Consider the following 26,182-nt stretch of genomic DNA (forward strand, 5'->3'; position numbering starts at 1 on the left):
GTGGGTCAGCTGCTTCTCCAAAGCACCTGAAGGCAGGACAAGAAACAATGGATGGAAACTAATCAAGGCGAGACGCAACCTGGTACTAAGGAGAAATTTCCTAAGAGTGAGAACAATTAAACCAGCAGAATGACTTGCCTCCAGAAGTTGTGAGTGCTCCATCACTGGAGGTTTTTAAGAAGAGACTGGTTAGCCATTTGTCTGAAATGGTCTAGGCCAGGGGCAGGCAACCTTGGCTCTTTTATGACTCGTAGACTTCAGCTCCCAGAATTCTGGGAATTGAAGTCCACGAGTCATAAAAGAGCCAAGGTTACCTACTCCTGGCCTAGGCCTAGGGTCTCCTGTTCAAGCAAGGGTTGGACTAGAAGACCTCTAATGCCCCTTCCAACTCTGGTATTCTCACCCGTTTCCTCAACTGGAATAAGACTTTTTGGGGCTCCTGAGAAGAGCAGAGAAACAGTTAGGTTTGTAATTCCCACAAAAGCGTGGACCACAGTAGGGGACAGCAAGAAGAAGAGTTGAGAGGGACCTCACCAAGCATCTGAAAACAATTAGATGAAAATTGTTAGCAGAAGCCCTGGGCAGTCTGAGTTTTCTGGCAAGGAGGAGGAGCATCAGTTTTTTTTTTGGGGGGGAGGGGGTTGCTTTGTATTTTGCATAGGACCCTGAGACCCACTCCTTCATGTCTCAACACAAAAATGTTGCTTCAAGTAAGAGATCAGAGTTGCAAATCCAGAGACGTATCTCCATTTTAGTTTTTTTTTATAATCCAGACCCGAGTTTCTCAACCCTGGGCAACTTTGAAGATGCGTGGACTTCAACTTCCAGAATTCCCCAGCCAGCATGGGAGTTGAAGTCCAGGCATCTTAAAAGTTGTGCAACTTGAGAAACAGCGATCCAGATAGTTCAGTTAAGGTGTTTGAAAGGTAGTCTTAAGATGTCATTTAAAGTTGAGAAACCTTTTAGATCTGCTTTTAGATCTGCTATATATCTCAGTGATCCATCTAATGACTAGTAGATCCTAGTACACCTATTCCTGATTTGCATATCTCTTTACTGCCCAAAGATGTAGACTACTGGTTTAACTCTCAACTTTCCTTTTATGAAGTTAAACTGCCTTCTGACATTGTAAAATGTGGTTATGTGCTGGCAGCTCTTGAGAGTGCCTCTTTCTCTGCAGTTTTGTGTGTGTGTGTGTATGTGTACACCCTTACATCACTTCCTGCTGCAGGAAGTTGGTGCGATCTGAAAATACTGTGTGCTGATTCTTTTGTTTAATAATCTGGGTGAGCCAGAAGCTGGCCTGTTTGGCCAGGAGGGAAAATCCCAAGGAATGCAAGTGTCCTGTTGTGACTACTGTTGTTGTTGTTGTTGTTGTTGTTGTTGTTGTTGTTGTTGTTGTTGTTGTTGTTGTTGTTGTTGTTCTTCTTCTTCTTCTTCTTCTTCTTCTTCTTCTTCTTCTTCTTCTTCTTCTTCTTCTTCTTCTTCTTCTTCTTCTTCTTCTTCTTCTTCTTCTTCTTCTTCTTCTTCTTTCCCCCCCGACTGGGGAATTCTGGGTGTTGAAGTCCACACTTTTGCCAAAGTTGAGAAACACTACATTAAAGGATTAGGAACTTGCTTGGTTCATTTGACTTCAAACTGTCTTCTCAAAGGGACGTAAGGTGTGCTAACTTTACACCCCCATGGCTTCCCTGATCCCTTTGGCTTTTTCGCTGATATAGTTGGCAGCTGATGCTGACTTGTTTTTATTTGCAAATTTCCATTTATTTGCTTCCTGTTTGCCCCAGCTTTCTAACATTGCATGGTCTGTGATAGGCTTGTGTCTTTTGCACGTTATCTTTTGCAAGAGAGATATTTCCTGGTTAAACTGAGGATGCTGGCTTACTGCATTCGGTTTTTTTTTTTTAAAAAAAAAATTCTGGTGCTTTGATGCACTATTTTTGGTCATGTTTCTGCCTCAGTTAGCTACGTTTTATAGAACCTTATTTTCCCATTCAAATAGCATACTGTAGATAATGTTGGGCTAATTCCTATAGTAGTAAAGAAACAAAGAGATGGATTAAACAAAAAATGCTGGCTCGCTAGCAGGCTTTTATGTGCTCCAGACTGAACCTCTCTAGGTGTATTAGCACAGTTCCCATCGTCCTCTGCTAGCTGGGAATTGTAGGGGTTTTGTTAGTTTGTATCCTGCCAAACATACCCAATATACCTTCCTCCTCCTATTTTCCCCACAACAGCAACCCTGTAAGGTAGGCTGGGCTGAGAGAGAGGGACTGGCTGAAAGTCACCCAGCTGGTTTTCATGCCTAAAACAAGACTAGAACTCACCGTCTCCTGGTGATTGGCCCAAAGACACCAAGGCGGCTTTCATGCCTGAGGTGGGACTAGAACTCACCGTCTCCTGGTGATTGGCCCAAAGACACCAAGGCGGCTTTCATGCCTGAGGTGGGACTAGAACTCACCGTCTCCTGGTGATTGGCCCAAAGACACCAAGGTGCCTTCATGCCTAAGGTGGGACTAGAACTCACCGTCTCCTGGTGATTGGCCCAAAGACACCAAGGTGCCTTCATGCCTAAGGTGGGACTAGAACTCACCGTCTCCTGGTGATTGGCCCAAAGACACCTAGGTGGCTTTCTTGCCTAAGGTGGGACTAGAACTCACCATCTCCTGGTGATTGCCCCAAGGACACCCAGGAGGCTTCCATGCCTAAGGTGGGACTAGAACTCCCCGTCTCCCGCTTTCCAGCCTAGAGCCTTAACCCCCCCCCCTCCAGAGCAAAGTGATTGTTTCCAGCTGATCTGAAAACCTAACAGGTTCTTTCCTTAGTTATATTTGGGAGCTGTAATTTGGGGGTTGTTATTTCTCTTTCACTAAGCAAATCTTATGTCTGTTTATTGGCAGAAATCCAACAGTAGCTCAGCTTTTTCTACTAAGTACATAGGAATGTACATAAGAGCAATATCTTGAATTTCTGGGTGTGTGTCTCTGGCGGGACGACTGTTAAAACAAAAACGACAACAACTCGGGAGTCTCTTTCAAGGAAAAATATATCCTTAGCTGGAAGCTCTGTGCCTTAAACGTGAAATTCAGTTTCAAATTCAGTTTACCCTTGCAAACATATGCATACCTATTATGAAGTTACTAGTCCTCAAGAATGTTTACTGCCCTGAATTTGCATTTCTCATTCTTGTGGGCTGTCAGTGGACACCGATGACAAAAGCAAGCCTAGCTTTTGATTTAATTTGTTTTATGTTGTCTTCTGGAATTAATTTCTGTGTCTGCAGGTGGCTAAATGGTGGATTGCTTACGATGGGCCGGATGTAAACATGTCCCCAAAGGAACTTCACAATCTGGTTTCATTTAATTTGGACAAATTTTATTGAGCCTCAAAACCTCTAGGTGCCAAAACTGCCTGCTAAAAACGCCCATTGTTTTCCATTTGGTGGCTGCCAGTAAAGTAGCCAGCCAGCCCTTAGTGCCAGCTTTTCCTTGCTCCGTTGGTGTTTGGGGAGCCCTGGTGGTGCAGTGGTTAGAATGTAGCATTGCAGGCTGACTCTGCTCAGTGCCAGGAGTTCGATCCTGACCAACTTAAGGTTGACTCAGCCTTCCTCCCTCCCGAGGTCAGTAAAATGAGGACCCAGATTGTTGGGGGCAAATATGCTGACTCTTTTAAACCACTTAGAGAGGGCTGTAAAGCACTGTGAAGCAGTAGATAAGTACTAATGCTAGCTGATTGTGCCCACTGCCGGCAGTTCGATCCTGACCAGCTCAAGGTTGACTCGCCCTTCCATCCTTCTGAGGTCGATAAAATGAGGACCCGGATTGTTGGGGGCAAATATGCTGACTCTGTAAACCGCTTAGAGAGGGGCTGTCAAGCATTGTGAAGCAGTATATGTCTTAAGGGCTATTGGTACAGGTAGTCCTCGACTTAAGAACAGCTCATTGAGCGACCTTCGAAGTTACAACGGCACTGATTGTTTTTCAAACTTACACTCCCCGCAGCATCTCCTTGGTCACGCGATCAAAATTCAGACGCTTGGCAACTGGTTCCTATTTATGACCGTTGCTGTATCCCAGGGGTCGTTAAGTGAGACACCTGATAAGTGAGTTTTGCCCCCTTTTGCGACCTTGTTACAAGCAAAGTCAGTGGGGAAGCCAGATTCTCTTAACAACCAGGTTGCTAATGTACCAACTCAAGAATCAAGAAAGGTCGCAAAATGGGGCAAAACTCACTTATCAGGTGTCTCACTTAACGACAGAAATTGGGATCTCCATTGGCGCAAGTCGAGGACTACCTGTTTAAGTGCTGTTGGTATTGCCTTTGGACCGAAGGGTTGGTATTGCCCTAGAGTAGGGGTAGGCAACCTTGGCTCTTTTATGACTCGTGGACTTCAACTCCCAGAATTCCTGAGCCAGCTGGCTCAGGAATTCTGGGAGTTGAAGTCCACGAGTCATAAAAGAGCCAAGGTTGCCTACCCCTGCCCTAGAGCTCTCCAGGGTGTTGCGATGGGGTGTTACTTTTTGTGTGTGTGTCTTTTCCAGCGTTGGCCCATTTTTCCCCTCCCCAAAAGCAGCAGCTCCATGCCTTAGTGCCAGCCAGCCAGCCAGCCAGCCAGCCTGTTGGAAGGATGCCTTGTATGAGTCAGGCTGCCTTGGGGTGTGGACTTTCCCTACTGCCGCCCGCTTCTCTGAGGCCTCTTTGTAGGTAACAGAGGCAGCATTCATGCCACACTCACCTCCACCTAAGGCAGGAATTTCTGAGTAATGGGGCTGGGGGTAGTTTGAATACCTTCCTGTGTATGAAATCTCTCTTCTCCCCCCCCCCCGCCCCCAGTTCTATACCTCTTTTTTTTTTGCATATATCCCTGCAGAGGGGTTTGAGACATTAGTCTTCTTCCCACACCCCAAACAAAACCAAGCTGGATCTATTCAATCAATCCGAATAGGGCTGGAAGGGACCTTGGAGGTCTTCTAGTCCAGCCCCCTGTGAGACAGACGGAGCAATGTACAGCAAGTCCACGAGTCTTAAAAGTTGCTGAGTTTGGAACTCCTGAATTTACAGCTCTGGGATCATGCACTGGTGAAAGCGGTTGTCCATTTATCCACCTCTGCCTGTCACAAGTCCTTGGGAAGGATTCCACAAAAATGCCAAATCCAATCTAAACATCTGGCTGACTGCAGCAAATAATAATAATAATAATAATAATAATAATAATAATAATAATAATAATAATAATAATAATAATAATAATAATAATAATAATAATACATCAGAACATTCTGACATCCTGCGTTCTTGGGAAGAACTTGATGCAAATGTAGGTGAATAGCAGCTAAAGAACAGGCACTAGTTATGTCACGTTGTGTATATTATAACTATAATACTATTTTTGTGGCACTAGGTGTATGCTGATCCAGGCTATTTGGACACCCTGACTCAGCTGCTGGGACCCTCCCTCCCCCCCAAGGGGGCAGAATGGAGTTAGAGGAGGGTTACAATGGAGTAAGTAATTGGCTGGGGTGTGCTTGCAAATAGGATGGAGGGGTGTGGATGGATGGATGGACAGGCGGACAGATAGTTAACAGACAGGTAGGCAGATAGACAGATTGACACAGATGGATGATAGGGAGGGAGGGAGAGCGCGAGAGACAAGATAGATAATAGAAAGAAAAATAGAAAAAATAGGTAGGTAGGTAGGTAGGTGGGTGGGTGGATGGGTGGAGAGATATATGGGTGGGTGGAAGGATGGATGGATGGATGGATAGATAGATGGGCGGGTGGGGGGGCGGACAGACAGACAGACAGACATGACAGGAATGTAGGTAGGCAGACACAGATGACAGGCAGACAGACAGATTGCAGACAGGTAGATAGACAGACAGAATGTGATAGAGGGAAGAGAGAAGACCAGTGCACTTGCATATAGGAGCTTTTTGATGCAGCTATAGATATATTGTGTGTTGTGCATGCTCTTCTAAGTCACTCTTGACTCTTGGCAACTATGTGGACAAGTCCCTGCTTTTTTTCATGGCAACATATTTTTGGAAGTGACTTGTTATTGTTTTCTTTCTAAGTTGAGAGAGACAAGTGACCAGCCCAGGGATCCTAGAACTGGCTTTGTGCTTAAGCAGAACTGGAAGTCACACTCTCTAGTCCAGTGGCTTTTAGCTGGTCCCTATTCTGTATTTTATTGATACTGAGTTTTCTGGGCTTGCAATCTTAACGTATCCGAAGGGTGCTGCGGGAAATGGGCTTTTAAGGGAAAGCAGTGGGTATTTTATATTAGGTGTATTAATTAATGATGGGGACAGGAATTAGGATTCCCTCCCAGAGCTTTTAATTTAACAATAGAAGAGATGGGAAAAGAGAAAGTAATGTGAATTTCTTCCAACAAGTGGAATGTTTAGACCAGGGGTAGGCAACCTTGGCTGTTTTATGACTCGTGGACTTCAACTCCCAGAATTCCTGAGCCAGCTGCGCTGGCTCAGGAATTCTGGGAGTTGTAGTCCACGAGTCATAAAACAGCCAAGGTTGCCTACTCCTGGTTTAGACCCTTTTTCCGGGATAGAGAAAGACCCACTGGTTGAGATGAGCTTGGGCAGATAAGAAGATCTTCCTGATGTTGTTGCCCAACTTCAGCAACTTTAAGATGTGTGCGTGTTTATTGGGGAATTCTGGGAATTGAAGTTTCTGGATTTGAGAGAACCGTGGCCTAAAGTAGGGGTCCCCAACCTTTTTGGTTCTGCGGACCACTGGCGGCGGCACCAGTGGCTTCGGCGGTTTGGGCAGTGGGGGGAGGGGATGGTTTCATGCATGCAACCGACATCCCACACGTGTGCAAAGGAAGCTTCACACCCTTGCCTGCTGCTTCGGCGGCCTGGTTCTCAATGGACCATGACTCGGTGGTGGGCTGTGGCCCGGGGGTTGGGGAGCCCTGGCTTAAATGATCCTGGGAATTTCTGATGTTTGGTGTGTTTTTTTTTCTTCAGAGTTCAGCACTGGGAGCTCAAGCAGGCTTGGCTATGTCCATTATTGGTGCAGAAGATGAGGACTTTGAAAATGACATTGAGCCTGTAAGTGGGGAAATTAGCAGAACAAATGCAAGAGGAAACATAAGAAGGTGAAGGGGATAAAATGAGTCCCCTACAAGAGCGGCCCCCAAAATTTTGGGGGCCAGGGAGAGAGGCTTTTCCGTGGACCGGGCATGCATGTGTGTTGTGTGTGTGTGTGTGTGTGTGTGTGTGTGGTTTTGCATGCTGCCTGCATCCCTCAGATGGGGCTTTGCTTGCTTGCATGGCCTGGTTTTTGGCATGCCACAGACTGGCACCGGTCCATGGCCTGGGGGTTGGGGACCCCTGCCCTACAAGGAAAGATGGAGGGATTAAGTTGGGGAAAAGCATGGAAGAAGTAACATTATAGCGCATACAGGTAGCCCTCAACTTACGACAGGCGATTAATGACTCTTCAAAGTTGCCACAGAGCCCGAAAAATGCATTGACAACCCGCTTTCTACGTTACGACATCTGGCCCCCTATGCAGTCATATGATCCCGTTTGGGTGCTTGGCAATCACATTTACAGCCATCTGTAGTGCCCCACAGTCATCTGACAATGATGATGATGTTGGAAGGGACCCTGGAGGTCATCTAGTCCAGCCCCCTGCTCAGGCAGGAAACCCTACACCATTTCAGACAAATGGCTGTCCAGTCTCTTCTTCAAAACTTCCAGTATTGGAGCATTCACCGCTTCTGGAGGCAGGTTGTTCCACTGGTTAATTGTTCTAACTGCCAGGAAGTTTCTCCTTAGTTCTGGGTTGCTTCTCTCCTTGACTAGTTTCCATCCGTTGCTTCTTGTCCTGCTTTCAGGTGCTTTGGAGAATAGCTTGACTCCCTGTTCTTTGGGGCAGCCCCTGAGATACTGGAAGACTGCTATCATGTCGCCCCTCGTCCTTCTCTTTATTAAACTAGACAGACCCAATTCCAGCAACCGTTCCTTATGTTTTAGCCTCCAGTCCCCTGATCATCTTTGTTGCTCTTCTGTGCACTCTTTCTAGAGTCTCAACCTCTTTTTTTACATTGTGGTGACCAAAACTGGATGCAGTATTCCAAGTGTGGCATGATTTGTGGTGTTTTTGCTCAGAGAGTACTAGAGACCCCATAGCTATTTCTGATTTTCCTATGTTGGGTTCTCTCCACAGTTCCAGCACCCGGACACCCAAACCAGCTTGTTCCAAAACCTGGAGACCCTGATGAAGCACCCTGCCTACTTGATGGTCTTCATACAACATGTGGTGTTGCAGTTTGAATCAAGCCCTGTGGTGAGCTGACACATCCGCGCTTGCGTGTTTTTTTTTTTAGCACAGCTGCTCAGTTCTCGTCCTTTTCCGCACGATCCCTCCCCCCTTAAGCGAGGATCTAACCACCATGAAGCATACACCCTCTCCTCTGAAGAGGGTGAACCACTGAACTTTGGGGCCCAACAGGCACTGAATACACTCACGTTCACACTGGTACTGTTCACGTAGATGTGTCTGGCTGTGCAATGGATTGAGCTCCAAGGCAAAAAAAAGTGCTGGGCTGTGGAATTCTGGGAATTGAAGTCTACCCATTTTAAAGTGACTTGCAAGGTTGAGAAACCCTGCAATAGAAGAACCACTGATGCATTTCTTGCCGGACTGGATGAGTCTAGTGTGACAGGAAGGGAAGTTGCATGATTCTTGCCACCTTCTTTAAGTAACATTAACGCGTGACGTAATATAGTGCTAGTAAAATTGGCAATGGACAACAGGGATTGTTGTCAAGAGCGACAAACACAACACACATCTTCAAATAGAAAAACAGCCTGGGACCCCATAATAAATCCAATATCCCTCCGTGTTTTCTGCGTTTGTGACTGCTAACTGTTTCTTTTAAAGATTGCTAAGAGAGTGTGGGTAAATCTTCAATCCCAGTTGTGACAGCCATCTTGATTTTTCAACTCACTCCCTCACCCTACTTTTAAGATGGGGGGGGGAGACTTCAATTCCCAGAATTCCCCAGCCATAACTATACATGTACTCTGGGAAAAACTAATCAGGTATTCCAAGCTCCGGCGCCTTTGTAAAGCAGTATTTCCCTCCAGACTACCTTCCCTCACACTTTTCTTTCATTCTCCACAAATTAGACTTCTAGCATTAGAAAAAAAAAAGGCCAGACTAGGAAGTTTTACAAATCTCAACTAGGAGTCGACTTCTCCTTTTTTCAATAGTGATAGAAGAGAATATTTATAGCTCAGGATTGAACTGTAGTGTCTTTGGCGCTCTCTCAGCTTGGTGGCGGTCTTGCAGACCTTTCATGACCAAACTAGGTAACACCATCAGTGCTAGAAGAGAATGGAGTCTGTGGAGTAGAGGACAAGGAGAAGGGAGGAAGAGGGCTGTGGGATCCTTGGCAGTCTCTGAGCTTGGTTGTTTCTTGCAGACATTTTATTTATTTATTTATTTATTTAATTAATTAATTTGTATACCGCCCTTCTCCCGAAGGACTCAGGGCGGTGAACAGGGCAATACATAATAAAAACAAGATACAAAAATTAAAAATTATTAAAAGTAATTAAACAACGATGCCCGTAATAAATTAGTACAGATTAAAAGTTAAGTCAATTAAGTCAATTTTACCCAACTCATCAGTGCCGGAAAGGGAATGGGATTTGCTGTCTGCGTTTGTCTCTGTTTGTTCAGAGAGCAAGCAAATCCCGCTCTCTTCTAGTACTGGTGATGTTACCTAGTTGGGTAATGAAACATCTGCAAGAAAAAGAGCACAAGCTCAGTCTCTTCAGTAGCTTTTTTTGTTGGTTTGTTTCCTTTAATATCTTCTCTCCTTGTAGCTCTGTTACCTGCACGTGGACCTCATCCTAAACCGCCTTGGGCCCAAGGAATCCAAGAAGCAATTTGTGGATTTTTGCCATGTCTTCTTAGACAAAACTGGGGTGAGTAGACTCTAGGACAGGGGTCTTCAGACTTGGCCCTTTGATGACTTGTGGACTTCAACTCCCAGAATTCCTCAGCCAAGCACGCTGGCTGAGGAATTCTGGGAGTTGAAGTCCACAGGTCATAAAGGGACCAAGTCTGAAGACCCCTGCTCTGGGAAAACCTTTTGAAGAAATCTTCCACCCAAATCTTTTGATAATTGGTAATGAGGGGCAGGTTCCTCTTGTTTGTCTTTCCAGGGCAGGTTTGTACGATTTGTTCACACGGCCCTGGTTTACAGGGTGGTAGGAACATAAAGGCTTCAGACAGTCTTTGTGATTGACAGTTGTTTTATCTTTAGTTACTGCGTTTTGATCTGTTTCTTGCATTCTCTTACCTCTTTCACAGCTGCTGAGAGTCCCCGTTCCAAATGCTGTGCAGTTTGAACTGGGTAAGGGCCAACTTTCATGGGGTGTTGGTATGTGGTGTGATCTGAACCAGAGTTTAACAAATGGACCAGATGTGAACTGCAAAAGTCTAAATGACCACCAGATGGCAGCAAAACATTCAGGTTTTCTGAATCTCTTTGCTGCCCTCTGGTGGTTGATTTTCTCAGTCTAGATGAGGTTGACCTAAAGATTGTGTAGCTTCTGCCATGTTATACTCCATCCTTTACTAACTGGATTTTTAGGGTTTTGTTGGCCGTATTAGCTGGGAGTTATGGGAGTTGCAGTTTGAACACATCTGGAGGGACATCTCGTTGGGGAAAACTGATTTAAGCAGTTATTTGCATAAATCTCTCTTGTTTGGTCCTGCACGCACAATTCTTTCCTTTGTAGAACATATTCTGCCAACTGGGGAAAACAAATAGTCTATGGTTGTTCTTTTGGCCAGAGTGACTCATATGTAAAATCTGGTTTAAATTGTGAATTCAATGGAAAAAATGGAACTATTTCAATTTGGATATTTGAACCGAATTCTTGGATCAGTTTAATTTGGCTTTCCAGATCAGGTCAGAAATATATATTCTTTCACCTCATTAGTTCAGGAGCATTCAGTCCACACTCATCACACTGAGTGACACTTCAGTCTGGAAAGTGTTTGGAATATTAAATCACCATTAAATCCTTGAATCCAATATTGGTTAATCTTACTTTTCCCCATTCCTGCAAAACTCTGGAAAAGCCACTGGATTTTCGGGTGGTGTAATTGAATTCGGGGTTTTTTTGTTGTAGTTCTGCTAATTATGGCTTGTCAGATTGTTTACACTGAAAGAGTAAAAAGTTTTAGTTCATTTGGACGCAGGCATTTCAGCTGCCTGAAGGGATGGCTAGGGGATCCTGGGAGTTGAAGTCCACAAGTCTTAAAAGTTGCCAAGATTGGACACCCCTGAAATTTTAGACAGAAGGGAGAGGAAAAGATGAAAATCCCCTTGCACCCTTGAAAGTCAGCGTTCATTCGTGAGACTTGCTGCTAGTTGGAACATTCACAGCTGAGGGCCCCTCTCGGATTGCAGAGGCAGGCATTGCAGCCGTGGAGCCATACACAATAATTGTGTTAACTTTCTACAGAAGGGCGGGTTCAGCTGCTGTTCCAATCCGCCGACTTTGATCCGAGCTGCAGGTCCCACCCACTTGCTAAACTTCCCCATCTCTGCCAATGCCTCTCCTTTCCTCTGTCCTACACACACACACACACACACACACACACACACACACACCCTTGGTTTGCTACAGCTGCTGGCACGGGTGAAACGAAATGAAAGACAGGAAGCTGAAGGGTTTGGAGAACAGTGGACAGCTGCTGTTTGCCTGCCAACAATTAGCTCATCTCATCTGAGTCTCCCCCCCCCCCCGCCATGCAGGGAAGGACAGGAGCCTGTATTTTTTGGGGGGGGTTGTCTGTAGGGCCAGCTGATTCCACAGCTTCTGAGTGTCACCTAGCGGCCACACCTGCAGATTGCAGCACCGTGCCTAGGCAAAGCCACACACTTGTGGGCGAGCACACATACCAACACATGCTCCGGAAGGCTGTTTCCCCCCCCCCACACTCAAAAGAGATCCTGAAAGGGCAGGGGGGCGGGGTGGGGTGGGGTGTTAGGAGGCCAGTTGGAAGCTCTGTAGGCAGAGCGTATAAATCTCATTTCCGGGGTGGGGAAGAGCGTTGAGGTGTGCAGAAGGGCTCCTTCCCCCCCAAAAAAAAACGGGAGGGGAAGGGCTTAGTGACATCCTGGCACCATCTTCTGTAAAAAAAAACAACCCGGTCTCTTAGGTGTCACCAAGAGAAAAAAGAGAAGAGGCAGAATCATAGCTGAGGTTCCTGATTTAGAAACGGTTGCAAGAAACTCACCATTTATTTTGTTGTGCGTTTCAGCATTTATTTATTTATTTTAGGGTTTTTTTTTAAAAAAATATTTTTATCAGCAAGTCCAAGGCTGGGAATATACCGAATACTCCGTCGTCCTCTTATTTTCCACACAGCAACAACCCTGTGAGGTAGATTTTGCTGAGAGAGAGAGAGAGAGGAACTGGCCCAAAGTCACCCAGCTGGCTTTCAGGCCTAAGGCAGAACTAGAACTCACCGTCTCCTGGTGATTGGTCCAAAGTCACCCAGCTGGCTTTCATGCCTAGGGCAAGACTAGAACTCCTAGCCTCCTGGTTTCTAGACTGGCGCCTTCAACCACTAGACCAGGTTAGAATAAATGCCTATTAAACCATTGCAAATCTTGAGCAAGCGGTAGAACTGTAATCCTAGACGGAGCGGTGAGACTTCTCCAACCAGCCTGCTGGAAGTTGAAGCCCAAACATTGTTTAAAGTTGCCAAGGTTGAAAAAAAGCTGCCGTAACTATTAATAGCTTCCTTTCCCTTGCCAATATTTTCCCCATGTTCTTATTTTTGATCTGTGAGATCCTCTATGGATCTCACAGAGGAGATCAGCTGCTTCAAACCCAGAATTGTTCCCTCCTCCCATGTCTGCCAACAGCTGCACCCACCCTACAAATGGTTGCCTTGTTTCTTCTGCTCCAGGGACAATTTCCTTCATGGGACCGTGGCATGGGAGCAGCTGCAAACAATTTGCCTTGCTTGTGCTGTGTTTGCACAAAATCACAGCCTGGGTCCCTCCCCTGGAACGGACTTCAAATCCCCCAATGGTTCTCAGTTCACCACAGCAGACCAAGCCCTCCTATTTATCCTGCAGGCCAGTTGCCAGGACAGCTGGGAAAGTTTTGGGAAGATTGATTCTAAGTTTATGTCGTGTCCTCTCTCTTTGGTCTGCAGTCTTTTTTTTTAATTTCTCTTTTTGTACAAATATAGCAGCAAAAATAACCGCAAAAAGAAAGTCCAAGCGATGCAGTGTTTCACAGGGGCTCTTTGTGGCAGGACGAATTTAGACAACGGGATGGAGGCAGGAGCAAATCTCCACCAAGGAATCTTTGGGAACTGAAGCCGTGCAAAATCCGTCTTGGAAATGGACTCTTTTGAGTGTCGCATTTTAAATTTAAATTTAAATTTATTAATATTTCTATACCGCCCTTCTCCCGGAGGACTCAGGGCGGTGTACAGGGCAAGAATAAAACACAGAAATTTACAAAAACTAAAAGATAATTAAATGCATGCCCGATTAAAATACAATTGATACATAGTAAAAACCCCAATAAAAATGATAAAAACCCCACCAATCCCCCCTCAGGCCAGGCCGGCTTGCTCGAACAAGTATGTTTTCACATCGCGGCGAAAGGAGCGCAGATCGGGCGCCGTCCGGAGCTCAACCGGTAACTGGTTCCATAGCTCCGGGGCGCCCACAGAGAAGAATCTCCCCCTGGGGGCCACCAGTCGGCATTCTCTGACCGGTGGCACCCTGAGGAGGCCCTCTCTGTGGGAACGCACAGGATTTGTTTGCAGAAGGATTTGACAAAGGCTTTGCAAGCTTTGGCTAGGTTAGGGCTGGGAAACTTGAGGTTGCCGATAGAAGAGAATATTTGTAGCTCAGGGTTGAACTGTGGGGTCCCTGGTGCCCTCTGAGATTGGTGGTTTTCTTGCAGACGTTTCATTACCCAACTAGGAAACATCATCAGTGCTAGAAGGGAGTGGGGTTTGCAGAATGGAGGAGGAGAAGGGCTGTGGGGTCCTTGGTGTTCTTTTGAGTTTGGTTATTTCCTTGCAGATGTTTCATTATACCAAACTAGGGAACACCATCGGTGCTAGAAGCGAGAGCCAATTCCACTCCCTTCTATCACTGATGACGTTACCTAGCTGGGTAATGAAATGTCTGCATAGGGGCCTTGTGACTCTTTCCTTGCCTTAAACCACGACTGCTGAACATTGGCCGTGAGTTTTCTCTTCTTTTCTGATCGCAGACCGAAACAGACCTGATCTCATCCCGGAAGACCAACTGAAAAAATATTTGCAGGAGATCCAATCTTTTCAAGCAGCGGAGATCTCCCAGCAGTTGGAGGATTTCAGGTTTGCAATCTGCAATTCTCAAGACCCGCCCCCCCAGAAGCCTTCACTGCAGCTTCCAACAATCAAAGTCACAAGCACGAGGAGTCACAAATACCGGCCATGGGATACTGTGCTTAATGGCCACATGGGTTTCACTTAATGAGGGCAACCGGCATTGACAGAAATGCTGTTGCTAAGCGATAACGACCACCTCACTTAATGATGGAAACTCCAGTCTCAACCACCGTTGTTAACCGAGGACTGCCTGCAATTGGGTCAAACAGTTTAAGAACCACTGTTTGCAGAAGGATTTGGCTAATCTGGTCAGGGATTGTGCAGCTGGTGTTCAAATGAAGTCAGAGGTGCTGACGTGAACTTGTAATTTTATACAAATAAATATATTGAACATCTGCGTTTGCAGCAAACAAGATAGGCAAACGGGAGCATCATGAGGTAAATCACAGGGCACACAGAAGGGAAAAAAAGGCGGGAAAAATAGGAAACGCTCCCTTGAACACCCACAGTAACCAATCACAGCACAGATTGCCTCACATACTGTAGGAGCCAGCACGCTCCAGTCAATCACAACTGTGTGTTCTGGCTCACTCTTAACAACCCCATGGCTCCTAAATTTAAATATCTTAACAAGGCTTTTGGTTACAACAGCTAGGGACATAAATGACTGCGTTCATTGTAAGGATGGGTTGGGTTGTAGATTCAAAGAGAAAAATTAGGATAGAAAAGAATAAAATAGAAATAGAATGGAATTGGAAATGGGGATGGAATGGAATAGAATAGAATTAGAATAAGAATAGAAATAGAAATAATAGAATAGAATAGAATTAAAAGATTGTAGATTAGAATAGAATGGAATGGAATAGAATAGAATAATGGAATGGAGGAATAGAATAGAATAGAACAGAATAGAATATAGATAGAATAGAATAGAATAGAATAGAATAGAATAGAATAGAATAGAATAGAATAGAATAGAATAGAATAGAATATTCTGGTGTACAGGTAGTCCTCAATTTATGACAAATTCTGGGATCAGAATTTCCATTACTAAGTAAGGCGGTGGTTAGGTGAGTTGTGCCCCAATTTTACGACCTCTTTTTCCCGTGGTTAAGTGAATTGCTGCCGTTGTTACCTGAATCATGCCATCGTTAAGGGAACCCGGCTTCCCCCACTGACTTTGCTTGTTGGAAGCCATCTAGGAAAACCACAAACATTACTTGATCCTGGGAAACTGCAGCCGTTGTAAATACATGCCGGTTGCCAAGAGCCCAGATTCTGGCTGCATGACTGTGAAGATGCTGTGACAGTCATAAGTGCCAGGGCCGCTCATGTCACTTTTTTCCCGTGCTATTGGAACTGCAAATGGTCGCAAAATGAATGGTTGTAAGTTGAGGACTACATGTATTTTCCATGGCGCTGTAAGGGGTGCTGTACAATGGCAGGAAAAGATATGGCTCCATGTCCCCACTTTATACTGAATAGCCTTAGCCCCTCTCTGAAGCATGTTTTCTGATTCAGATCTTAACGGTTATATTGCCGTTGGTTTCATTTTGGCTCAGTACTTATACAAAAAGTAAAGGCATAAGTGTGATGGCTCAAGTGATTAAAGAGGCAGAGCTTGTCAGCTGGAAAGCTGACAGCCCAGGTGTCAACGCCGCTAACATCGGATGTTTTTGCATTGTCAACAGATGGAAATGTAGCCATCTTTTCCCTCTCACTTTTAGAGTCAGATGACGCTAGGAGGGCGGGGGGGGCATGTGAATGAGAGTGCAGCTAGACATAACAACACTAAACCTAGCGTGAGAATCAAGGTTATTGAGCCCAGAGCTGATAAGGAATTGGTGGGCTGGAGAGCTGGAGAGGAAGCTTCAAGCTAATTGGGGAATGTGATTTATGACTGTTAATTGGAGGAGGGAATTGTGCTTGGGACACTAGGTGCCCAGAGGAAGGGAAATCCAGTTTTTGGCTTTTGATTATGTAAGAGCCGATATTTTTAGCTCCTCGAATAAAAGATCCTTTAAGGTAAACAACGCCTCAAAGTTCTTTTGAAGGGTTTCATCTGTCGGAACCATGACACCAGGTTGGAAACCTGACCAGCGCTTGATGGGGTGAGCTCCCGTTCCATGCTTCAGCTCCTGCCCACCTAGCAGTTTGAAAGCATGCAAATGCAAGTAGATAAACGGGTGCCACTTCAGTGGGAGGGTAACAGAATTCCGTGTGCCTCGGCGTAGTCATGCTGGCCACATCACCACAGGAAATATCTTTGGACAATGCTAGCTCCCTCAGCTAAGAAATGGAGATGAGCACCGCCCCTTAGAGTTGAACATGACTGGACAGCAGGGGAAACCTTTAGGTTTATGTTATACAGACTCAGCATGCTGTACGAACAATCTTAAGACGTCTTCGGACAGGAATGGGCAGCTAAGTTAGGAAAAGTATTTGCACAACTTGCTGGGTTTGGTTCGTTTCACACTTAATTTGGTTTCTCTGTAGCTTAGCATGTTGTGCTCGGGGCTCTGCTGATGACTCCAAGCTTTGTGCCAACTCTGGAAATGGATTTAATTCAGTTGAATTAATCTATTAATTCCATCCAATGTACAGAGCCCGACTGCCTGTTCTTTGTTTCCGCAGGGAAAAAAGGAAAATGGGAATGACCCCAGGAGAGAAGGAGCTTTTTGAACTGGAAGGCTATCGGACCAAAGACAAAGGCATCAGAGAGGCCAAAGAGAAACAGCTGGCCGAACAGCTGTTGGTCAAACTGGAGATGCAGTGAGTGAAGTTCTCCTGACTTACTGCTATGCATGGACTGTTAGCTTGCCCTTTCAGCTTCCTCCTTCATCATAACAGAGGTGCTGTTCCTTCTTTGACGGTGTGCTAGTAATGGTCAAAACCTTGCACCTCTCTTCTTGCACCCCGGAGCCCCTTCTTCAAGCTTTCATCTCTTCCAGGTGCCATCTTGATTCTAAGTTGCCATCATACTTGGGAAGATGGTCTTCCACACCCATTACAGCAGAGTTGGAAAGAGTCCTAAACACCTCCACACCTTGCTGCAGGTGTCACCCTCGTGTTCGTGGACCCATGTGGAGGATTAAGCCTATTCTATTGGGGGCCTGTAGCTGGGCTGGGGCAGAAAAACACCCCTCAATTCTCAAAAACCAAGGACCAACTTAGAACTAAGGAGAAATTTCCTGACAGTTAGAACAATTAATCAGTGGAACTACCTGCCTCCAGAAGATGTGGGTGCTACAACAATGGAAATCCTTAAGAAAAAAATTGGACAACAATTTGTCTGAAATTGTATAGGGCAGGGGTAGGCAACCTTGGCTCTTTTATGACTCATTGGACTTCCAACTCCCAGAATTCCTGAGCCAGCATAGCATAGCTGGTTCAGGAATTCTGGGACTTGAAGTCCATGAGTCATAAAAGAGCCAAGGTTGCCTACCCCTGGTATAGGGTGTCGTCCCCTGAGCAGGGGGTTGGGCTAGAAGACCTCCAAGGTCCCTTCCACCTCTGTTAGTCTGCAACCATTTAGCTTTGAGTAGCTGTCCCCACCGGTCTACCTTTATAGTGGACTATCCTCTGTTCCGTTCCAGGGGCAGATCCCACCCGTGGTTTCTATTTCAAGGAAGACCCCTCCCTGCCAGCTGGGATCTCCCTTCATAGCCCTTATTTCCTCCCATCCTTTTTTTTCCCAGGGTTGAAGCCTCTGGCTCTGGCAGCCATCCCATCAGGGCTGGGATGAGAGTGGGGAGGCAGCCAGATCATCAGTAGCATCCCTGGCAAGTCCCTGCTGGATAATAGGATCCAGCTGGCAAGAGGGGAGGAGGGGGGGGGGAACCGTTCCCCACCCATCCCAGGATGTTGCCTCTGGTTGCATCATCCTTGCTGACTGTATAAACGCCCCCGGCGGCCCCTTCCCCCTTCACTTGCCGCGTGCCACTCCAGCCAGCAGCCGCTTTCTCCTCTAGACAGAACATGTTCATTTGCCTTTTGAATACTTTTCCGCTTCTGCTGAGCAAAAATGGGGCGGTGCTACCGGTAGGTTTTCCAGAAACAAACAAGGGGGTGGCAAGGGGGCATAAGACAGGGGTGGCTTTGAGAGTCTGCTGTCCCAGAGGGGAGAGAGAAAGGGGGCATCGCTCTCGTGGGGAGGGCCAGGTATACCATTATCTTTCAGAGGCTTTGTACTACAACTCCCATTAGCCCCAGCCAGTGGCAAAGGATCATGCGCCCCAAACATCTGGCAGGAGGCGGCTTCTTTATCCTGGGAAGGGAGACTGAATTGTTAGGGGTGGGGTGGGGTGGGGGGTGTGAAGGGTTGAAATTTCCACCTCCTTGCAGCGCTGTAGGCCAGCTGTTAACCTCTGGACAAACAGCTGGATCCAAAGGATCCAAACAACCCAGATGTGTGCTTCACACCCTGATTTTTTTTCCCCTCTTTTCTCTCTCCATTGATTCCAGCCTGGCCATTTCTGCCGACGAGGAAAAAAGGTACGCAACCAACAGGTGCAGAGTGGTTTGTGTGTGTGCTTGTGTGTGTGTGTGTGTGTTTCTGGAAGGGGTAGGTGGGCGGAAATACACTTTTGCACTCTCCTAAATGCAACCGGATGTGGCTTTGCAGCACATTGTGGCTCAGGAAGTGAGAGGAGGGGAAGAAGAGAAAAGTCATTTTAACCCTTCCACGATTTGGTCTTGAGAGAGGTCCCAACTGCTTTCACCAGCGTCAATCCATTTGCTCACACTACAGGTGGTCCTCGACTTATGACCAGAACTGAGCCCCAAATTTCTGTGGCTAAGTGAGACAGTTCAGTGAATTTTGCCCCCTCTTTATGACCTTTCTTGCCACAGACGTGAAGTGCGTATGGCCTCCCCATTGACTTTGCTTGCTCGAAGGTCCCAAAAGGTGATCGCATGACCCCGGGACACTGCAACTGTCATAAATATGAGTCGGTTGCCAGGTGTCTGAATTTTGATCACGTGTGACCATGGGGAGGCGGCAGCGGTCGTAAGTGTGAAAATCGTCCTAAATCCCTTTTTCCCCCAGTGCTGTTGTAACTTTGAACGCTCACTAAATGAGCTGTTGTAAGTCAAAGACTGTGTGTAGTCAGGAGTGTCTCCCTGGATGCACGAACTAACTTGTTGACCCCTCCTTGGTGAGCTGGACCACGCTTTCCCAAATCTCAACCGGGGATAATGGGTGGAGATGATGGGAGAGGGAGTTCCCCACCCATGGGATCAGCAGGATGCCAGAAGCAGCTGGTGTAAAAAAAATGCTTTTGAGATTTCAGTGTCAGCAAGAGAGGGGATAAGAACTGTGCAGCGCAACAGACTTGTGAATTGGAGGGTGTCTCTAGCTCTCTTTTTTTTGCCAAATCTTTCTTAGATTTTCCACACGCGTATGCATACTTAGCAAAAAATATATAAATGAAATTTGTTAATAACTCTGGGAGCCGGAAAAAGGAAGTTAATGCGAGAGAAGTCAAAGCAAGGCCTGTTTATTCCTGTTTTATATGCATTGAGTCCCTGTTCGATTAAGTGGCTTTGATTCTGCATTTAGTTGTGTCTTGTTGTGATTCAGGGTCAGCCTGTGGGTTCGGCAGTTGGGTCGGACGACTCAGAGGAGGAGGAGGAGGAGGAGGGGGGTGTTGAAGACCTTGCTGAGGGGGTTGAAGATCTTGCTGATGAGAGCCCTCAGGCAGGCCCCTCCCACTTGGTCACCATCGAGACCCAGCTGTGTGAGCCTGACAGTGTGGATGAAGATGACCCACAGCTGGCCCTGTTCAAGGATGCCCGACGCAGGAGGCAGTCAAGTAGGAGTAAACAGAGGAAGGCAATGGGGCTTCTCGGAAGGAGGCAGTGAGAAGCCACACCCTGAACTCTTTATAAGGGGAATGTGTGGGGAGGGCTGGTTTGCTGAAAGCAACCGCTCGGATAGTGTTTCAAAGCTCCTGTATCTTGGTTCCTGTCTTGTTTGTTTTTGTAGTAATAAATTTGGCAGACGTAATTCCAGCCTCTTGCCGTTTGTAAAGGGGTTGCCTTTTCTGCAGGGCCGGTAGCAGGCTGGTACAGAACATGTCTTTTGAAACAGACGCTGCTTCGAATCTTCCCACCTGGTAGCTTTGCAGTTTTGTTTTGCGTTAACCTTACCATTGTTGTTGTTTTTTTTTTCTTAGCTCTGCCATATTTACCGCCATTGTCACATATATGAAGCATCTGGGGGTTAAGACAAAGACGGCTGATAACAAGAAGTCGAAAGCAAACTTTTTCCGCAAAAAGGTAGGCTTAAGAGCATAACAGAGTTGGAAGGGACCTTGGTGGTCTTCTAGTCCAACCCCTTGCTCAAGCAGGCTTTGAAATAATTGATGCGCCAGGACAAGATGCAAAAGCTCTCTTTGGGATTCAGGCGAGGACGGTGCTCAAAAACTTGAGTTGACAAACTGTCCTTCTGCAACTCACAGCTATTGCTCAATTTTGGCAACATTGAGACATGTGGACTTCAGCTCCCAGAATTCCCCAGCCAGCATGGCTCGACGGAGAATTCTGGGAGTTGAAGTCCACATGTCTTAGAAGTTGCCAAGCTTGAGAAACACTGCTTTGTAAGTAGTCCTCAACTTACGATCATAATTGAGCCTAGAGTTATGATTCTAAATCATGGTGGCCATTAAGTAAGTGGTCACATGACTGTATCCAATTGTAGGATCTATTCTGGGGCAGGCATTAAGCAAACACCCCAATTGTTAAGCAAGCCCATTTCAGCCAATAAGTGTTTTGTGCTGGAAACCAGAACTAAATAACAGTTTCTGGCAAAATATGTTGAAATTCATGGTCACGTGACCACGGGACATGGTCCAGTTGCCAAGCACTCAAAATGTGATCATCAAACCATGGAAGGGTGGCCAAAACCGTGTTGTAAGTAACTCTGCGGAGATCCATCCTAACTTCGAACCGCCGCTAAGTAACCTGTCTTAAGTTGAGGACTACTTGTACGGAATTCCAACTCGGCAGAACTGGAAATTGGCTGGAACCAGTCCTGTTTCTGTTAGATGGTTGGTTGGTGAGACTTCCTACCCCTTCCATCACTTATAACTAAGCTGTTTCCAGTCTGGGGTTTTATTTATATGGCCGCCCATACAGTGATTCTGGGTGGCTTACAAACAATAAAAAAGCCAATATAAAAGAATAAAAAACCAGTAACCCCTCCACCCCTCCTGGTGACAATCAAACGAACCACTTGATGGGCTCCCTCCCATTTTGGGATCCCCAAGGCCCATTGGCAGAACCAGGTCTTCAGGGCCTCTTGAAAGAGTGTCAAAGTGGGGGCCAGTCTAACCTCTGTGGAGATGATGTTCCAAAGGGAGGGAGCCACCACAGAGAAGGCTCTTCTGGGCCCCACCAGATGTACCTCCTTAGGAGAGGGGACCCCACAACATTCCCTACCTCCCCGCTCTGGTGGGTCGGGTGAATGTAACCGGGAAGGGACGGTCCTTCAGATAACCTGGTCCCAAGCCACGAAGGACTTTAAAGGCGAGAACCAGCTCCTTGACTTGAACCCAGAGCCAGTGCAGCTTCTGCAGGAGAGGTGACACACTTGCCCACCTAGGACTGGGAACAGGTGATCAATTCTCTTCTCTGACTGATCCAGATTTCAGGGACCAAGAAACCAGAGGAGGCCCTCAAACCAAAGAAAGGCTTCAGCATTTTGGACCCAACCCGCTGGAACCGTGGGGATTCCCATTGTAAGTACGCAAAACAAGCTCCTTCGCCCTGGTTCAGGAATTCCCCAAGCCCCTTTATTTAACTTGCTTTCCTAAACCCCCAGTTGTCAGGTTTCCTTAGGATGGGGGTCTGCAGTCATCTAAGGTAAAGGTAAAGGTTCCCCCACACATGCGTGCTAGTCGTTTCCGACTCTAGGGGCCGGTGCTCATCTCCGTTTCAAAGCCGAAGAGCCAGTGCTTGTCCGAGGACGTCTCCGTGGTCATGTGGCCGGCACGACTAGACGCCAAAGGCGCATGGAACGCTGTTACCTTCCCACCGTAGTGGTCCCTATTTTTCTACTTGCATTTTTTACGTGCTTTCGAACTGCTAGGTTGGCAGAAGCTGGGACGCGTAACAGGCACTCACTCTGTTACGCGGCACTCGGGATTCGACCCGCCAAACTGCCGACCTTCTGATCGACAAGCTCAGTGTCCTAACCCACTGAGCCACCGCGTCCCCAGTCATCTGTGGCCCCATGCAATCTGAGCCACTTCTGTGAGGCTCTTGAAGTCTCCCCAAGGTTTTAACTGTCAAACCTCAGGTAGTCCTCAATGTACAACTGTATATTTAGTGACCATTTTAGTTGCAACAGCAACTGAACAAAGTGATCTAGAACTGGCTTTCACACTTTATGACCATTGCAGCGTCCCCGCGGTCGCGTGATCCAAATTCGGGACCTTGGCAACTGGCCTGTATTTATGAGAATTGTTGCACTGTCCCGCGGTCACACGATGATCACTGTTTGTAAACTTCCCGGCTGGTCTTTTTTTTTTTAAATCCCATTTATATCCCGCCCTTCTCCGAAGACTCAGGGTGGCTTACAATCTAAAGCACAAATCAATGTGCTTAGCAATAGCCTTCATTCTATGTATATGCCTGCTTATTAGGGATTTTGCCCCCCCCCCGCCAAGCGGCATTATTACAAAGTCAGCTTATTGCCCCCAACAATCTGGGTCCTCAAAGCAAAGTCAGTGGAAGAAGCCAGATTCGCTGAATGACCGTGTGATTCACTTAACAACTTACAGCAGACATGTCAAACACAAGGCCCGGGGGCCAGATCCGGCCCACGAAGTGGTTTCATCCGGCCCGCGAAGCCATCCTGGAAACAGTGAGGGAACGGCCCCCACTGCCTTGGCCCTGGCCCAGAGACCCTCCTTCTGCCAGAGACCCTCAGATCTGTCCCACTCCTGCCCAGGCCCCCATAGGCACCCTTGATGCCAACGATGTAGAGCTGGCCACGCCCACCCAGTAGGCCATACGCACTCTAGCCACGCCCACCCAGTAGGCCATATGCACTCTAGCCATGCCCACCCAGTAGGCCACGCCCACCCAGGCCATACCCACCCGGCCCCTTGAGGGCAACCGCAATGCTGATGCGGCCCTCAATGAAATTGAGTTTGACACCCCTGACTTACAGGGATGCACTTAACAACTGTGGCAAAAAGGTCATAAAGTAGGGCTAAGCTCCCTTAACAACTGGCTTGCTTGACGATGAAAATTTGGGGCTCAGTTGTGGTTGTAAGTTGAGGACTTTCTGTACGGCGGTTTTTGTTTTTGTTTTATTTTAAAACAAATAACAGTAAAACTCAGCCCTGGAGTAAGCTTAGCAGAAGTTGCAGTGGGGAAGAACTTCTCCTTCGAGCCGGCAGAGGGCCACAATTCCAGAAATATTTCCATGACGTTCTTTTGCAAAAATATATATATATATTATTATTTTCCTTGTGTAGCTCTCTCCCTCTTGCTCCTGGAAAAAAAAATGTCACCAGACAGTCCATAGCTTAAAACCAATCATTAAGGTATTCCTTTTCGAGGCAGGAAGAAGAAGAAAACTCAAATGTTCTTTCAGGAAAAGTAAACCGGGTGCCAGCACTGGCTTGCAACTCATTCTAGGGTCAAAGGAGTCTTTAGAAGCATCCTTTGGAAACTGGCTAGTTTCTTCTTTTTCTATGTCAAGTTTTTTTTTGAAAGCTTGTGGTTACTGTTGCTAGGCAAATAAAGAAAACAAATGCCAACAGCCCACAAAACAGTGATCCATTTGTGTGCATCAGATCCTCTGGTTGGTGAGTCTGGCATATGATTTGCCCAGAATCAGTTTGGGGCAATAGCTAGGAAGGGATTAACGTGACATCTCTTTCCCCATCTTTCTCCATTATATATATATATATATATATTATTTTTTGCTGCATTTTTTGTAGATTCTGATTACAGACAGCCCAAACCTGAGGGTGAAGGTACTAGCACCCCACTTTTTCCTCCCCTTACCACCTCTGTAGTAACGCATGGCACCTCGTGTACCCATCCGTCCTTCTGATCAGGAAGCCACGTAGAACTAATCTGCCTCTTATAACATCCGCCACTAACTGTTTCATTCACTGTTGCACTCGCCCATCAAGTAATATACTAATGAGAATCGTACACATGCCTATAAAAGTTCATCACACCCCTGTCATGTTCCCAGACAAAGTTCTTGGCATGCGATGGCTCACTGTGTGCTCCTCTTGTCTGCCTGTCCCTATGGGTCCCGCGTTGAATCGACGACGAGGGGGAATAAATCACAGATTCTGTCGTTTTTTCTCTATGGCTTATGCACAAATTAAGCACTTGCTCAGATTTACTTGCCAGGGTGAATTCCCCTTATATGTAGATAGTCAATATTAGGGATCAAGCTTTGGTGGTGGTGGCGTCTGCCTAAAACTGAATCTGACTGTTTTCCAAGCAGAGTCCTTTTTTTAAACAAGGTTTTATGTCCCAAAGACGCTTTTTTCAAAAGGCAACCTGAAGAGTGCCAATAGGTGTGGAACCGTCTTGGAACTGCTGAAAGGACTGTGTTGTAAACAGGACACTTACTCAGGTGACCCTGAGGACACAGGTAAACCTCCAAGTGGCCTGAACAACTCTCAGAAAGAGGGCTAACGACCAGACGACTGCAAGGAATACAAATCCTTCCATTTATTTATTTATTTTTATTTGGATTTATATACCGCCCCTCTCGGAAAGGACTCGGGGCGGTGTACAGGGCAATTAAAACACTATAGGCAACACATAATGTATAAAAATTAAAATGAGATTAAATCAAATAGCCCTAAACAATAAACACATACTAAAATTTAAAATTTTTAAAATTTAAAATCTAAAATCCCAGTCCCTCAGTCCAGGCCGGCAAGTTCAAATAGCCAAGTCTTCAGGTCGCGGCGAAACGAGCGAAGGTCGGGAGCCATCCGGAGCTCAACCGGAAGCTGATTCCAGAGGGCAGGCGTGCCCACAGAGAATGCTCTCCCCCTGGGGGCCGCCAGTCGACATTCCCTGAGCGACGGCACCCTGAGGAGGCCCTCTCTGTAGGAGCGCACAGGGCGATGGGAAGTTAACTCCGGCAAAAGGTGCTCCTGTAAATAACCCGGACCCATGCCATTCAGGGCTTTATAGGTCATCACCAGCATTCTCCACCATTCAGTCTGAACTGAAGAAGAAGCTTCTTGGATGAGAAGTGAAACGTCTTTAAGGAAAAATGAAGTCCTCATTGCCTCTTGAAAAAGCACCTTTGGGACAACCACGACATGGGTGACTGAGAATCTCCATAGACATGGGTGAAAGAGAAGAGGTTACATGAATTCCAGCAAATGGAGTATAGAAACAGTATATCCCCGTGTGCATTAGGCAGAGATGTCCTGATTATTCTAACATCTCTCCTGTGACCTGGTGGAAAGTGGTCTCTTTGCTTGAGGTAGCTTGCAGCTGGCTATTTTCATCAACATCTCAAGAACCTTTATTAATCCGGGAACTGACCTATTATGTGCCGTGGAATGGTAATTGCAAACTAGAGTTGAGCCACAGCAAACGTGAATGAAGGCAAATAATATGTGTCCCAAGATAATGTTGCAGGATCCAATGTGGGTCGGTCAAAGGCACCAGAGGTTTAGTCTCATGCTGGAGCCCATCCTCAGCGAAGTCCTGTCTCACCAGAAAGTGTGTGTGTGTGAGAAGCTTGTGAGAGACCTTCCTTGAGGATGGGCTCCAGCATGAG

General features: G+C 46.5%; 1 protein-coding gene across 4 annotated transcripts in view; it reads left to right on the forward strand.

The window, feature by feature from the left end:
- ARHGEF1 (Rho guanine nucleotide exchange factor 1) overlaps nucleotides 1-26,182 on the forward strand; it is a 57,443-nt gene that overhangs the window by 7,187 nt on the left and 24,074 nt on the right. For 2 of the 4 annotated variants that reach the window (XM_081334706.1, XM_081334709.1), the window contains exons 2-12: nucleotides 5,402-5,502; nucleotides 6,990-7,073; nucleotides 8,197-8,316; nucleotides 9,864-9,965; nucleotides 10,354-10,396; nucleotides 14,304-14,409; nucleotides 17,038-17,175; nucleotides 18,868-18,897; nucleotides 20,580-20,682; nucleotides 22,049-22,142; nucleotides 24,357-24,392. In XM_081334706.1, the coding sequence (XP_081190832.1) occupies nucleotides 5,476-5,502; nucleotides 6,990-7,073; nucleotides 8,197-8,316; nucleotides 9,864-9,965; nucleotides 10,354-10,396; nucleotides 14,304-14,409; nucleotides 17,038-17,175; nucleotides 18,868-18,897; nucleotides 20,580-20,682; nucleotides 22,049-22,142; nucleotides 24,357-24,392 (883 nt within the window). In that variant the 5' untranslated portion in view covers nucleotides 5,402-5,475. The remainder of the gene's footprint in view (nucleotides 1-5,401; nucleotides 5,503-6,989; nucleotides 7,074-8,196; nucleotides 8,317-9,863; nucleotides 9,966-10,353; nucleotides 10,397-14,303; nucleotides 14,410-17,037; nucleotides 17,176-18,867; nucleotides 18,898-20,579; nucleotides 20,683-22,048; nucleotides 22,143-24,356; nucleotides 24,393-26,182) is intronic. The other 2 variants (XM_081334707.1, XM_081334708.1) reach the window with 1 other exon arrangement.

Source organism: Vipera berus (assembly GCF_964194415.1).
Source record: "Vipera berus genome assembly, chromosome: 9".
Taxonomy (NCBI): domain Eukaryota; kingdom Metazoa; phylum Chordata; class Lepidosauria; order Squamata; family Viperidae; genus Vipera; species Vipera berus.